The sequence below is a fragment of the Numenius arquata genome, chromosome 1, assembly GCF_964106895.1.
Source record: "Numenius arquata chromosome 1, bNumArq3.hap1.1, whole genome shotgun sequence".
NCBI lineage: Eukaryota > Metazoa > Chordata > Aves > Charadriiformes > Scolopacidae > Numenius > Numenius arquata.
The window spans coordinates 75,455,189-75,468,899 of record NC_133576.1 but is presented as its reverse complement, the minus strand read 5'-3'; the positions used below and the strand labels follow the sequence as shown (position 1 = coordinate 75,468,899).

The window sequence follows — 13,711 nt, the reverse complement described above, 5'->3', positions numbered from 1 at the left end:
AAACACCACTCAAACAGTAAGTGCCTCTGTCTGCTATGCATGGGCTTATAATAGAGAGAACATCACTCCTAAGGGCTTAGATTTTATTCGGCAGTAGCACTTCAAAGTCTTGACTGAACTAGATCCTTATTTAGCACTGAAAATACATGGGATTCCAACCTAGCTGGGCTAGGATACGTGGTCTGTGTGTATTGTGGCAATAGACTATACAGTCCTAGAAAATGAACTGATGTTAGTGATGCTATCTTCTATACTACTTCTATAGGAGGAGGAACTTCTATAAAGCATAATTTTCTGGAAAAAAAACCAAAAAGTATTTCACCTTGAGCATCTCTTTTATGCACTAGCGCTCTTAAAAGGAAACTGTCTCTCTTTGACTAGGAGAGGCAATGGGAGATGTAGCTTGACTGTAGGCTGTTAAGCTTTTACAAGTAAAATTCTTACATATCTGTATAATTTAAAATATTTTTTGGACACTCGGTGCCAAATGAAGCTGTTTGGAGTGCTAGGTTGCTTTATTTCTATTTGTGCTAGCAATTGGGATGCTGGTGGAAGTGAAGAATTCATATTGCCTACTTGCTTGGGATATTTTAGCTCACCAGAAACAAGCAAGTTGCAAGAGTGCTGTTTTACATGGGTGATAATTTCCTTCCAAAGTACACTTTAGCAGAGAGCTGCCTTTTACATGAAAATTCCAGAGATTTAATCGCTTGCTTTCCCCAGCTCCTTGTTTTCATGGCAGTGTATTGAAATAAAATAGAAATGAACTCTTCCTTAAGGTATTTTGGACTGGTGAATTTTTAATACTTAATTTATGAACGCTTGCATGAACTCCTGTCATCAGCCCAGTGTGGCTACCAATAGCACATGGACCTGAGGAGCTCGGCCTGTAGGTGGTGTGCCTGAGCACATGTAGCACAGAGCTTGCAGGCATCATCGCTCTTCAGCAGCGATTTTTAAAATTCAGTTTTAAAGCTGGAGAGCTCTCCTGCCGTCTTGACTAGCTAATTAGTTTCATGTGGCTTAGCGCGGAAGAGGGCTATCTTCACCACATCAGCTGCTCTTGCCCTTCCTCCTTTGGGGGTTACACAAAGGAGCTGACTGTTAGTGATGGTGGTCGGGGGGGCGAAGATGAAGAGGGAAGAATGAGGAAATGAAAGGTTTGCCTTGGGGCTGAGAGAGATGAAGGGACTGTTCTGAAAGTCATTATCTTGGATTTATAATTACCAGATGGGAGGGTGCTTCACATGAAGACCCCCTTCATAAAAGGCATTCAACTCTTTGGGTGGGTTGGCTGTTCCACAGGAGAAGCAAAACAAAACTGGTTGAGAAAAAGACATTACTTCAATTTAAGGCATGAATTTCATAGAGAAGCCATAGACACAGTTTCAGGGAAATCTTGCTGACTCAGCAAGAAAATGGAGGAGAAAAAATGGTTTGTAGTTTGCTTTATGGTGTGATACTGGGATCTGCACTGAAAGGCATAATTGTGTCCGTATGTGTAGAAACAGTTTGGCTTTCAAGTTGGTATAAAGTAACGGCTCATGCAGACCTACTCAAAGGGTGGTGTAATTCCAGCTGGCTTGGTGGGAATTGGATTAAACCCATTACAGGAGGCTAATGAGTCGTGTTGGGAGACTTCCTTCCATGTAATGTAGGTACGGTCTGTTCAGACTCCCCTCCAGCGTTGTCTTTTGTGAAAATGGCTTTGCTTCAGCATGTCAGGTGAACTCAGAATGATGATGATTTTCAGTTTGATTGGAAAGAAAGAGGAGCCTTTTACTAATAAGTGAAAATCTTGACTTGAGTGACATTGATTGTTTTCTCAGATCCGGGTTTCTGCAGGGCTTAGTGGCACCAGGTAATTCAAGCACAAGTTATCTTTGTGCCCTTGTGCTTAAATCTGTCATCCTGCTTCATTTGAAATGCAGTCAGGAGCCTTTGATGGGACAGGGTCAGCCCCCCCCCAAGCCATCTTCCTCCGTCACACGGACAGAACTATCAAAGCAAGATTTAAAATTGAATTAGAAGATTATATATCTGCAAGATTATGGTTCACGTTTTTAAAGAGAGGCTTTTTTTTAAATGAGAACCGCATATTTAACCGATTCCTTTATGTTAGCAAGATGACAATCTGTCCTGTCTTATTTTAAATACTAGATAATGTGGTTTTTAAAGAACCTCCAGCTGTTGTCTTAGAAAAAAAAAATCTTTGTGCATTTCCAGCTATTATGTGTGTTAAATTTTTAAAAATTATGATAAAAAAGCAGTAATAACTATACAGAACCTTATTTTACTGTTTATTAGCACCCACAACAGCAGATTAATTATAAATCCCACAGGCTTTATTTTAAGCAGACTACTTTGGGAAAGCCTTTAAATGAGCTCTTCAGGAAAGACTGGCTTTTCTAGCATATTTTGGTGTGAGCATCTCTTTTCAGCCATGAATTTTAGATACAGTAAAACAGCCAAATGCTTAGGTCTCTGTTTTGAAAATACTATGTAAAGCAGTCAACACAGAACAGGGAAAATTGTGGGCTGTGTAAATGTTAATCCAAGTAAGTGGAAGTAGAGTTTAGAGTTGGAACCTATAAAAATTCCTTAGAAAACAGTGAACGGATTTTCAGTAATTCTGTATTTCAATGTGCACTTAATTAGCTTTACTAAAATGGAAATTGTCCCCAGAGCCTGTAGCAGGTGGCAGATTCTCTATTTAAAGAATCTTTCCAAGAAATTATTTTCCCCAAAGTCCATGAGAGCGGGGAGTGTGTGCCCTCACAGTCTGTTTAGCATGTGTGCCTTTCATTGCCTTATCCCGCTAAAGAAATAGTATATTTAAGTAACAATGGACAAACTTAAAGTGAAATCAGATTCAGTCCCAGACAAACTGTGGTGAACCCTCTTTTCTAGAGGGATGCTAAATATAAAGGAAATGATGCAGAGCCGTGAGTTCTTACCATTGCATCTTCTCTGAAAGGAGACAGGGTATCGGAGAGGGATTTCTGACTAAATCTGTGAGCGCTGATACCGAGTTCAGGTCTATCCTGTCAAGCTTCTGGATGCAAACTGTTCAGCAGTTCCAACAGTTGCGTTTTTTCACATTGTTTTGTACTGCTACTTGTTATTTCAACTGTTTCAAATTATTGAAAATCAGCTCTGATCTTAAGACATATTCTGCTTCCTGAAGAGTGTCATGAAACCAGATCAGCAAGATGAGGAGGCGGCTGTGGTGGAGGAGAGAGCAGCAGAAAGAGCTTCTGGAGGTTTTCCAGCCATGAACAAGCATAGCGTGCAGTTCCTCCAGTTGCAAACACAGAGTTTAGAATGACAGGGAGGAAAACAGAAAAAGACTGTCTTTTCAGGAAAATAGTATTTGACCACAATGTTGCGGGCTGCCCTGTGCTGATTGCAAAAGCTACTGTTCCCGTCAGAGAGAACACCGGGGCAATTAAATCTAGGCTTGTGTCTTTACCTGGCAGAGGTCAGAACTGCAATGGGATTGATCACACGGATACATGAGGAAATAGCGACCATTATGTGTCTGGGAAACATAATTTCCCCGACTTAGGAACATCTTGCCTGCTTGAATGCTCTGTGTCACGTATTTACTCACGTATGCAAGACACGCCTATTTCATTACATGCTTATGCTGCAATAATGAAAATTTATTTCTGCCTGTGACGGTAGGCAGGGAGGCATATTACAAAGCGATTACATTATTTTCCCTTTTCCCATCTACCACTGAAGGCATTGGTTTGCCTAGAATCAGGGGTGTTTATTTTCTTAAACACTGCTGCAGGAGGACTCCTTATATTAAAAAGCACTGACTGCAAAAAAAAAAAATATCTTAAATTCTTTTTCCCTTGTGGGGGTGAGGGGGGAGGGAGGTGTACCTTCCTCTGGAAATTACTTGGTCATCTGAGATCGGACTTTTGAAAGTTATGTGTTCAGTTTTTTTCTTAAAAATATGAAGATGATGACATAACTGATGGTCTGGGTGAAATATGACTTAATAGTTAAACGTATCCACTTATGGATTTGACAGCATGGTATGCAGAGGTCTTCTGATCAAGCGGCAGTTCACCGGATGCAGAAAAATAGCTCTAATCATTGTGTGACCTTGAAAGTGGTCACGGGTCTTCCTCTGCCGGACTGGCCAAAAGAGAACAGACAAGTTCTGTTTCCCAGTATAAGTTGTTGCTTATCTGCATGAAGTAACTGAAAGTAGGGGTTTTTTTGCTGTTCTCAAATAATTACAGTTCTCAGAATTTTGCACACATGAGAATCGCTGTAAAAGTGAGTGGCTTTCCCCTCAAGATCTAGCATTTGAAAGATCTCAGTAATAGCAAGCTCTTCCTTGAAGGCCAGAGCTCTACTTCTGTTTGATTGGCTTATACTTCAAGGCAGATGACACTTATCCTTACACCGCTTTTATATTTTTACTTACTTTTCCTGTGAATTTCACAGTTCTGAGTGTCAGATTTGAGTCTATCTTAATGGCATTTCAACATACATTAAAAACAAAACTTCTTTATACAATGCCAGGTTAAAAGAACTGTTCAAAACCAAATAATGAAAGTGCTAGGTTATCCCTTCACTGCTTTGCAATGAGGCTAAAATGTAGAATAATTAATTTTTGGAAATTGCAAAAGAGTAAAACTTTTTGTTTCCATGTTAAAAAAAAAAAAAAAAATCATAGTTTAATGAATGAGGCAACTCCGTCATGCAATCTTTATCGTGGTCAGTGAAACAGGTTTCTGCTCGACCTCTGGAAAAACGCTGTAGGAAATCCCTCCACTCAAACACTGTGGCAGAAAATTAGGATTTGGGAAAGTTTTATGTGTGTCATTAAGCTAAAGTGGAAGGGCTGAGATAAAAGATAAGCAAGGCCTTTCACAGTTGAGCTGTAAATGTGTATGTTCAATGTGAAGATGTTCTTTCAAGCCTGTTCTGCCTACCTTATTGAATGCTGTTGCCTTGGGGTATTTGAACACTAGACAACAGGCTAGACGGATCATAAGTTTCTCTTTTTCATGCGAGTTGAGAAGGTTTTAATAAAAATTGAGTTTTATATCTAAAAACCCCATATATTCCTGAGAAATATAAGTTCTACAGTATTTGGTTCAGTGACATCCCATACCGCTTCCAAGTGTCAGCAAATCAATGTTACTTTACTCTTTTATCAATATGCTGTTCAAAGAAAAGTTTCCCTTTGGCAGAGACTTGAAAGACTCTCAACATTTTCATGTATTTTTCAAAACTTGGGTAGTTTTCTGGATGCTTGTGTTCTAGGGATGATTTTTTTTTTTTATGTCTGCTGTGAAATTTTACATAAAATGACTTTGCAATGCAAATTATTTTTTTTTTCTCCACAGATGAAATCATGCATCAGGATATCATTCCCCTCTATGCTGCAGATATTCAGGACCAGTTAAAGAAACAATTTGCTTACCTCTCAGGTAAGACTATGGGGTTCCTTTTTACAGACTTTGCTTGGGTGTATGGTTGGACCTGTTGTGCTTTCATAGTTTTTGAGGTCTCATACAGGAGAAATGAATATTTTATGAGCAACTCAACAAATCTTGGTAGTCTGTATTTTATTCAAGGATTTATGAAGAGAAGATGTTTTTTTTCTAAAAAAGAAAATATAATAGGAATTTTATATTATACTTCATTTTCCGATATCCAGGAAATGAGATGGAATTGAGGGTAGGATAAAAGAATAAATGGGGGGAAAATAAATAAGTGCTGATGAGCTCGGTACGGGAACATGTAGTCTCCTGGTTTTGGTGCTAAGGGAGCTGTGGGTACTTACCTTGAGCTTCCCCGTGCTTGGAGCTGAGACAGTGCTCAAACACTGACCTAGAGCTCTCTGAGCCTACTGAGCCCTTGCTGACAGCTGGAGGGGGCAGCGTGGATGTCCTGGTTGTTGCTGTGGTGTCACAGTCCTCACCCCACAGGCTGCGCTGCCGCTGGCTCTGCTGTCAGGTTCAGTACTGAAGTCCAAGCTGACACCTTGGACTTGACCAAAGTAGTGTCTGATCAAGCACTGCAGTACCGTGTTTCCCTACAGCCTCAGCGCGAGGGGTCAGGTGTGTGTAGCACCAAGTTCTGGACAGGGTTTTTGGCTTGGTATCACCGCCTGCCTTTTGCAAAGGAACCTGCTTTTAGGAATGAAGTCATCTCTAAAAGCAGCACAGCTACGTTCACACAGCACAGTGTCTTCAATGTCCCTGGATAACCTGTGCCAGGTAGGTCTTGGGACCCTGTGTTTATCTGCTGTGCAGGTGTTAGTTGCTGGGCTTGGTCCATCTCAATGCTGGAACCACAGCTGGCTGCTAATGGGTAAAGTGAGATAGTGCCTTTGCTCACTGATCAGGCCATGTTGCAGGTGTCTGATAAGCTTCTGGGTTTGTTTTCCCGTCCTCTTGCCTATAAAGCTCTTGCAGGTGTGCAGCAGTGAACTTGCTGGAGTTACTGCCCTGCCCGGCCCTCCCTCTGATACACAGAGAGGGAGAGCACCAGTGGCTTTGCAGAGATGCCCTGCCTCCTTCAACATAAAGGAGATTTACCTCGCCAGGCTGAAGCTGGGCTTTATGACTGTCCCCTCTTCCTTTCAATCCATCGCTGCATCAGATCAAGAGACACAGGGAATGAAGCAGTGTACTGCTTTGCTTGGCAAGAGCTCATTTAATCTTCTCATATATAATTATGATTTATTCCTGCCACACAAGATATAAACTTAAGTGTGGGTCTGCGGTAGCAACTGTGTTTTCTATGGGGCAATGGTAGCACTTGGAAATAAAATTTTGTTTGTGAAGCTTGCTCTTCATGCTCCATTTGAGATGATGGTGTTTAGTCTACAGTTCTTTTCTGGCAGTTTATTTTCTTGACTTTCTAAGCTCTTCCTTCTTATCCAGGGGCAGAATATGGCTCATAATAATGTTATGCAAGAATCAGCCTATCTAGAAAACTGTAAGTAGGGTTTATATTTTGCCCCTCTGAAGTGACAAGGAAAACTGGTAACTACAGTAGATGAATAAAATCTCATTGAGTCCAACTGGAGATTGTTCACATCTTAAGACTGTTGAGTTCACACAGCCACAAGCATCATCAGCACTCATTATATCCACTGTGCAGTGGAGCTTAGTAAAAGCATACGTTCATCATTCTATTTCCTTCTATTTATTCACCCTCATGTCTATTGGAAGTCTGTTTTGTTTGCCTAAAATAGTAGGCCAGCTGCATTACTGTGGGCTTTGACTATATCCTCTGTTGTGTTTTATTACTCTTGGGCACTCTGACTGTTAGGCATTTTCATTTTGTTGCATATTCTCCTGCGTGACACTGATGTTTAATTTTCTGTGCTGTACCAAATAGTGGTGGTGCGAGTTCTGTGAACAAAGGAACAGAGCTAATATTTTGATACTTGATTTATGTACAACTTGTTCTTGCAGTTGTGCTTATGAGTAGCTTTGTTGCAATGCCGCTTAAGACCTTCACCGCGTGTGTGAAGGGGACTTTTTTGCCTATTACTAAGTTGCCTTGGGAATAGAATCTTAGGACATGGCATAAAACTCCATTAAAATGAAAGTCTATAGATTACAAACATTTTTGGTAGATAGCGTCTTTGCAGGTATGATAAATTGTGTAATGTCCTAGATGCATTTCAGTTTTTAGTTTTTGGCTTTTTAAGAGCAAGGCAACTTATGCTTGAATCACTTTAGTTTCTCTAATAGGATGTATCTAGGTCTTGTGGGACGCTTGCTTGAATAGTGAATGAAACCTAAGCTGCTTCTGTGGCTAAAGGCTCTAGCCCTTCCCAAGCCACTTCTGTGTTTTGATCTAAATAGGGGTCACTTTTTTCTCTTGGTCTCTTTTCCTCTGCAGGTACAAAGTAATTAATGTCCCTCATTCTGCTAGGTTATAACAGAAATGCTACAGGCACATCCAAGTTAGGCTTGAAACAAAATAAAGCAAAAAATTTACATTAATGCTTCCATTTTTCAGTCAATATAGCAAAGCGCAATGAGATCAAGGTGCTGGCTACAGGTCCTACAGGTGCCGAAGGCTCTAGTTCTTGCTCAGCAGTGAGACTGCAGTCGTGTGTTCAGCTTGAGTGTAATGGAAGGACAAGCAGTGGATGAGGTTTTTAATCAATCATTCACATAACAAGTTTATAAACCCCAAAGTTAATATTTTACCTCATGCCCAGCTATTTACTTTTTCCCTTGGAGTTTATTCTTTCTGTGGAACAAGGTCCTTATCTTTGCAAGAGCTGTTGTTACTCTTTTTTGTTGTTGCTAGGCTTTATTAAACATCCTCTCTACATGGTTCATTGTTTCATCTGTCTTACTTTTCTTACTTCAGTTAGTATTTGTGCAACCACTTTTTCTTCTTCATTGCAAAGGGTATTATGCCTTTTTTTTTAATCCTCATGAAGGACATTGGAAGATCCATTTTAAAGTCTCTGGAAAATGTATTCCTTACAGTCTTTTATTCACGCTTCATATTTTCTTTCCTGTGTTTTCTCTTTTCTCTTTCCTTAATTGGAAAGTTGCTGTGTGACTTTCATACCCAACTTTGCAACTATCTGCCATCGCTTCATGCAGGCATGTTAAAGTAAATGTAGATGAAGAGCATCCAGACAGGTGTGTATGTTTATATGCATCTTAAATCGTACAAACTGATGTGCAAATGAGACTCTTGGTCACCATAAGTAGTAATTATTTCAACTCACTTTCCTTTGAATGCCTCTTTATGCATTGACCAACTTCAAACAAAAGGAAATACAAATAGGGGTTCATGCTACTTGGATTTTTGCCTATTGATTCATAGTTCTTTTTCCTGCAATTGAAAAAGTTAGCATTGGTACTAGCTTTCAAAATGCTTGTATCTTTGGTCCTTTAAATTATCATTCTAAATAATAAGCTTCTCCATAACTTTATTTCCTTGGTTGTGCTCTTGCTCTCCTCTGTGGAAATGAGCTGAAAATACCTCACTGGTTAAACTGTTCCCTTTGAAGTATCCACGGGTGCCCAGTCTGTTTGCAAAATTCTGAGTGGATCCTGTACCACATATATTGCATCAGTTAGTTAAAAATATCAACTTGATTTTTGTTGCCAGTATGATACGGTCAATGTATATGTTGTGTATTGACAGTGGAAAAGGTATTACTTAGCAGTTTCTGTCTTGCACAGGTGTAGGCTTTACAGCTGTTTTATATTCATGGTGCTAAACCCACAGTCTGTAGAGATTTTATTAAAAAAAAGGAAAGGTAGTAAAGAAAAGAAAAAAAATGAATCCTTGGCTAAGAGATCTCCAGTTCAAATACATTCAGGTACAAATTTAGTTATTGCAATCTGATTTCTAAGCCAGTATGCTTGCTGCTGATCAGCCTAGGCTAAATGCAGCTTGTTAAGTTGTATGAGTAAAACTCTCTCATTTCAAGGAAAGAATATTTTAATAAATTCCTCTTGATTCTGTTTTTCTTTGCAAAGGATATGCAATGAAGCTTTTATCCACTACCTCACTGAAGTCTACACGTAATTTCAAATACTCCGAGTGCTCCAGTTAAGTGTATTATGCAAGTAGAAAGGAGAAATTCTTTATCAGAATCATACAAACATAATATCTGAACCACCACAACAATAAAGCAAAATCTGTAGTAAGCCTTTCTGTCACTCACGTAAGGATCTCACTTTTTACATGACTGTAAACAAGATTAATTTTACTTGAGCTACGTCTTTTGAACCAGAGTTACAGATCCAAGCCATTTAACAATGATGATGCTCTTGAAACTTGTGTGTGCATATTGATCAACATAGAGATCATGTTTTTTTCTTGTAGTCCGAATACCATTTCATTTGCTTTGTAGAGTCAGGCTAGAAGACCTACCTCTTTGCTCTGTCATCATCTAAGTATATCCAACTACATTGCTTCCAAGCTAGGTGGGAGTGTTGATCTGCTTGAGGGTCGGAAGGCTTTACAGAGGGATCTGGACAGGTTGGATCAATGGGACAAGGCCAATGGGATGAGGTTTAATAAGGCAAAGTGCCAGGTCCTGCATTTTGGTCACAACAACCCCAAGCAACGCTACAGGCTTGGGGCTGAGTGGCTGGAAAGCTGCCTGGCAGAAAAGGACCTGGGAGTGTTAGTGGACAGCCGGCTTAACATGAGCCAGCAGTGTGCCCAGGTGGCCAAGAAGGCCAATAGCATCCTGGCTTGTATCAGGAATAGCGTGGCCAGCAGGAGCAGGGAAGTCATCGTGCCTCTGTACTCGGCACTGGTGAGGCCTCACCTCGAGTACTGTGTTCAGTTTTGGGCCCCTCACTACAGGAAAGTCATTGAAGTGCTGGAGCGTGTCCAGAGGAGAGCCACCAAGCTGGTGAGGGGTCTGGAGAACAAGTCCTATGAGGAGAGGCTGAGGGAACTGGGCATGTTTAGTTTGGAGAAGAGGAGGCTGAAGGGGGACCTCGTTGCCCTCTACAACTACCTGAAAGGAAACTGTAGAGAGGCGGGGGTTGGCCTCTTCTCCCAAGGGAATAACGACAGGACCGGAGGAAATGGTATGAAGCTGCGGCAAGGGAGGTTTAGATTAGATATTAGGAAGAATTACTTTACTGAGAGAGTGGTCAGGCACTGGAACAGCCTGCCCAGGGAGGTGGTGGAGTCGCCATCCCTGGAGGTATTTAAGAAATGTGTAGACATGGCTCTTCAGGGCATGCTCTAGTGCCCGGGATTGTTGGTTTGTGGTGGGGTGTTGTGTGTGAGGTTGTGGGTGTGGGGTTTAGTTGGTGGGTGCTGCTTTTTTTTTTTGTGTGTGTGGGGTTTTTTTTGTTGGTTTTTTTTTTGTTTTGTTTTGTTTGCTTGTTTGTTTGTTTTTGTGTGTTGTGTTTTTTGTTTGTTTTTTTTAATGTGGTTGGACTCGATCTCAAAGGTCCCTTCCAACCACTAAGATTCTGTGATTCTTTTGGTGGGGTTGGGCAGAGTGCTTTTGAGATTAACCTTTTCTTTTTTGTAAGTAAACAGGAGCAGAATAACTAGGGAAGCATTACAAAATAATCTCCTACTCTTCTTTCCTGGAAGTCTGAGAAATGTCCTTTGCTGCTCCCCAGTATTGCGGACTGTACCAAAAAACCTAGCATGTCTCTGCAGGATTGTAGGGAATTACACTGTTCTCTGTGTGTTTGCATGCTCACATGTGCTAGCAGCTGCACAGTTCATAGTTTTCCCTGTCAATGCCCTTTTAAATTGAAAATAATATTAATTATTTCTCATTTGAGGTTGTTTTTAGCTACAAAGACACTAATATGCCTCTTGACTAGAATTGTGTAAAGCAGCATTGCAATTTCCTTGGTGTGGCTCTTCTCTACCACCCTACCTGCTTAATAAATAAATAATGAAAAAAAAAACCGACACAAAAAATCCCAACAAAACCAAAAGAGATTGCAACTGTTATGAGAAAAGTTAGATGTAGCAGAATATAAAGAATAAATGCTAAATTACCTAGACTTAAGGTAAACTTTAGATGCGCTGCTGTAAGATGGGACTGGTAGTTTTCCAAAGATCATTTTTCTACTCCTTTCGTACGTAAGATCACGATGCTCTGGGTCCACAAAATTTTAATGGTTGGTGCTAGTGTTTAAATAATTCTATACAGAAGTTAAGAACACAAAGTGCTATTTCCTAAGAGCAGTCAAGTCATTTTGCTACCTAACCTCTGGGGCTAATGCAATTTGGCATGTTTTTAAATGGATATTTCTCCAAAACGCAGGGCTGTTGCTGTCATAAAAACTGGCCTTAGACTAAGGCACACAGATCTATTTAGAAGAGCTCCGCCAAACGGGAGGTTTACTAGAACTGTAGAGATTTATCCACTGAAAAAAATCCATTTTAGAGAGGTTATTTGTGTTTTCTTTGATACTAGCTCTGTTAAAGAAGTTGCAGTTGAATAGATTGCCAAAGTCAGTTATAAATGAGTTAATAACAAAGTTTTTCTTTAATGAAGGATCACAGAAGTAGGGTGGAAACATATCTACTTAAAGTGGCATGTTTTTATTTTTTTGTAATTGCTGACATACACATCAGTGCTCTTTACTTCTATGGTGTTTCCATTTTTAGACTGAAAAGTAATAAACCTCTCATTTGGAGACCGTTCCTTACAGCTGCATGTTATGAGACAGGTATCAAGTAATTCTTGGGAATCATTTCATCCCCCCATCATGGGGTTATTCAGCCTGGAGAAGAGAAGGCTGCAGGGAGACCTCATTGTGGCCTTTCAACACTGAAAGGGGGCTTACAAAAAAGATAGGGACAGACTTTTTAGTAGGATTTGTTGCAATAGGACAAGGGGTAATGGTTTTAAATTAAAAGATGCTAGATTCAGACTAAATATAAGGAAGATATTTTTTACAATGAAGTTGGTGAAACACTGGCACAGGTTGCCAGAGAGGTGACAGATGCCCTATCCCTGGAAACATTCAAGGTCAGGTTGGATGGGGCTCTGAGCAGCCTGATCTGGTTGAAGATGTCCCTGCTTATTGCAGGGGGGTTGGACTAGATGACCTTTAAAGGTTCCTTCCAACCCAAACTATTTTATGATTTCAGGTAAAATGTACCTGGACTGTGATTGCACCTGCTTAAAACCTGCTGTGTTCTCTTCTGTTCTTTGCAACAAACAAAACCTAAAGCTGGTGCTCAAGTGGCATTTGTTTAATGTTTAAATAATACTGAGTGGTTTTCAACATTTTCATTGAATCACAGAATGGCTTGGGTTTATGTTTTTTATATAAAATAAGGGTGTCTAATATCCTTTCAGAAATGTAGATTAAAAAAAAAAAAGACTAAGATTAGACTAAGAAAATGCTCTCAATGCTTTCAAAGAGATACTTGGTTGTCATAGGAAAACATAAAACTATTAAATTCCAATTGTATAAGTCAGTTCATCCCAGTTTAAGCCTAGAAACTAGAGTAGACAAAACTTGCCAAGCAAATCGCTACTTTTTTGGATGGAGATTAAAATCCCAGTTGTTCGTTTTAAAAATTGCTCTGTACAAATTGAATTATTCTCATGAGTTGTAGCACTCATAGAGTTCATCTAAACTTTCATATCCTTTTTTTTTTTGTAATTGGGTATATATAATTCTGAGATGCTGGAAGACTATTATGTGAATTGATTTTAATAAGGTATTTTAAGTTTTTGCGTTAAACCTGTGTTTCAAGAATGATGAGAGGAGTTAATTTTGTCACTCACATGCTTTCCCTCTCACTAAAAGCAAAATCAACGACAACAAATCCCAGCCTAGCTTCCTAAAGTTGCATTTCCATTTTATCTCCTCACCCTAAATTCTGTGGCTTGATTTACTTCTGGGAGAAGGGAAGAAAATCCCATTTTACACAGGTAATTTAGGAATAAACTGTTTAATTCTGCTTTTGCAGAAAGGAAGCAAGAAAAAAATGAATAAAGACAAAAAAAATCATTCCTTGTTGTGTCAAGTTTATTATGAAATAAAGGACACTCTAAAAAGTGAACTCACCTAGTACTTTTACTATGATTTAATGCAAACAGAATTTAAATGTAGGATTTTTCCTTTGTTGTATTTCCCATGCCTTTTTTGTAGATTGCAGTGGCAAACACTCATTTGTAAGCAGCAACTGCTTTGCTGAGTGGCTTGTCTCCCATTGATGGCCACGTATTTAAAACTGCAAT

The 13,711-nt window shown here is 39.7% G+C and overlaps 1 protein-coding gene across 5 annotated transcripts in view; it reads left to right on the top strand.

The window, feature by feature from the left end:
• The window catches only part of MCF2L (MCF.2 cell line derived transforming sequence like), a 158,943-nt gene that overhangs the window by 81,125 nt on the left and 64,107 nt on the right, over positions 1-13,711 (top strand). For all 5 annotated transcript variants that reach the window (XM_074155776.1, XM_074155785.1, XM_074155793.1 and 2 more), the window contains exon 2: positions 5,376-5,459. In XM_074155776.1, the coding sequence (XP_074011877.1) occupies positions 5,376-5,459 (84 nt within the window). The remainder of the gene's footprint in view (positions 1-5,375; positions 5,460-13,711) is intronic.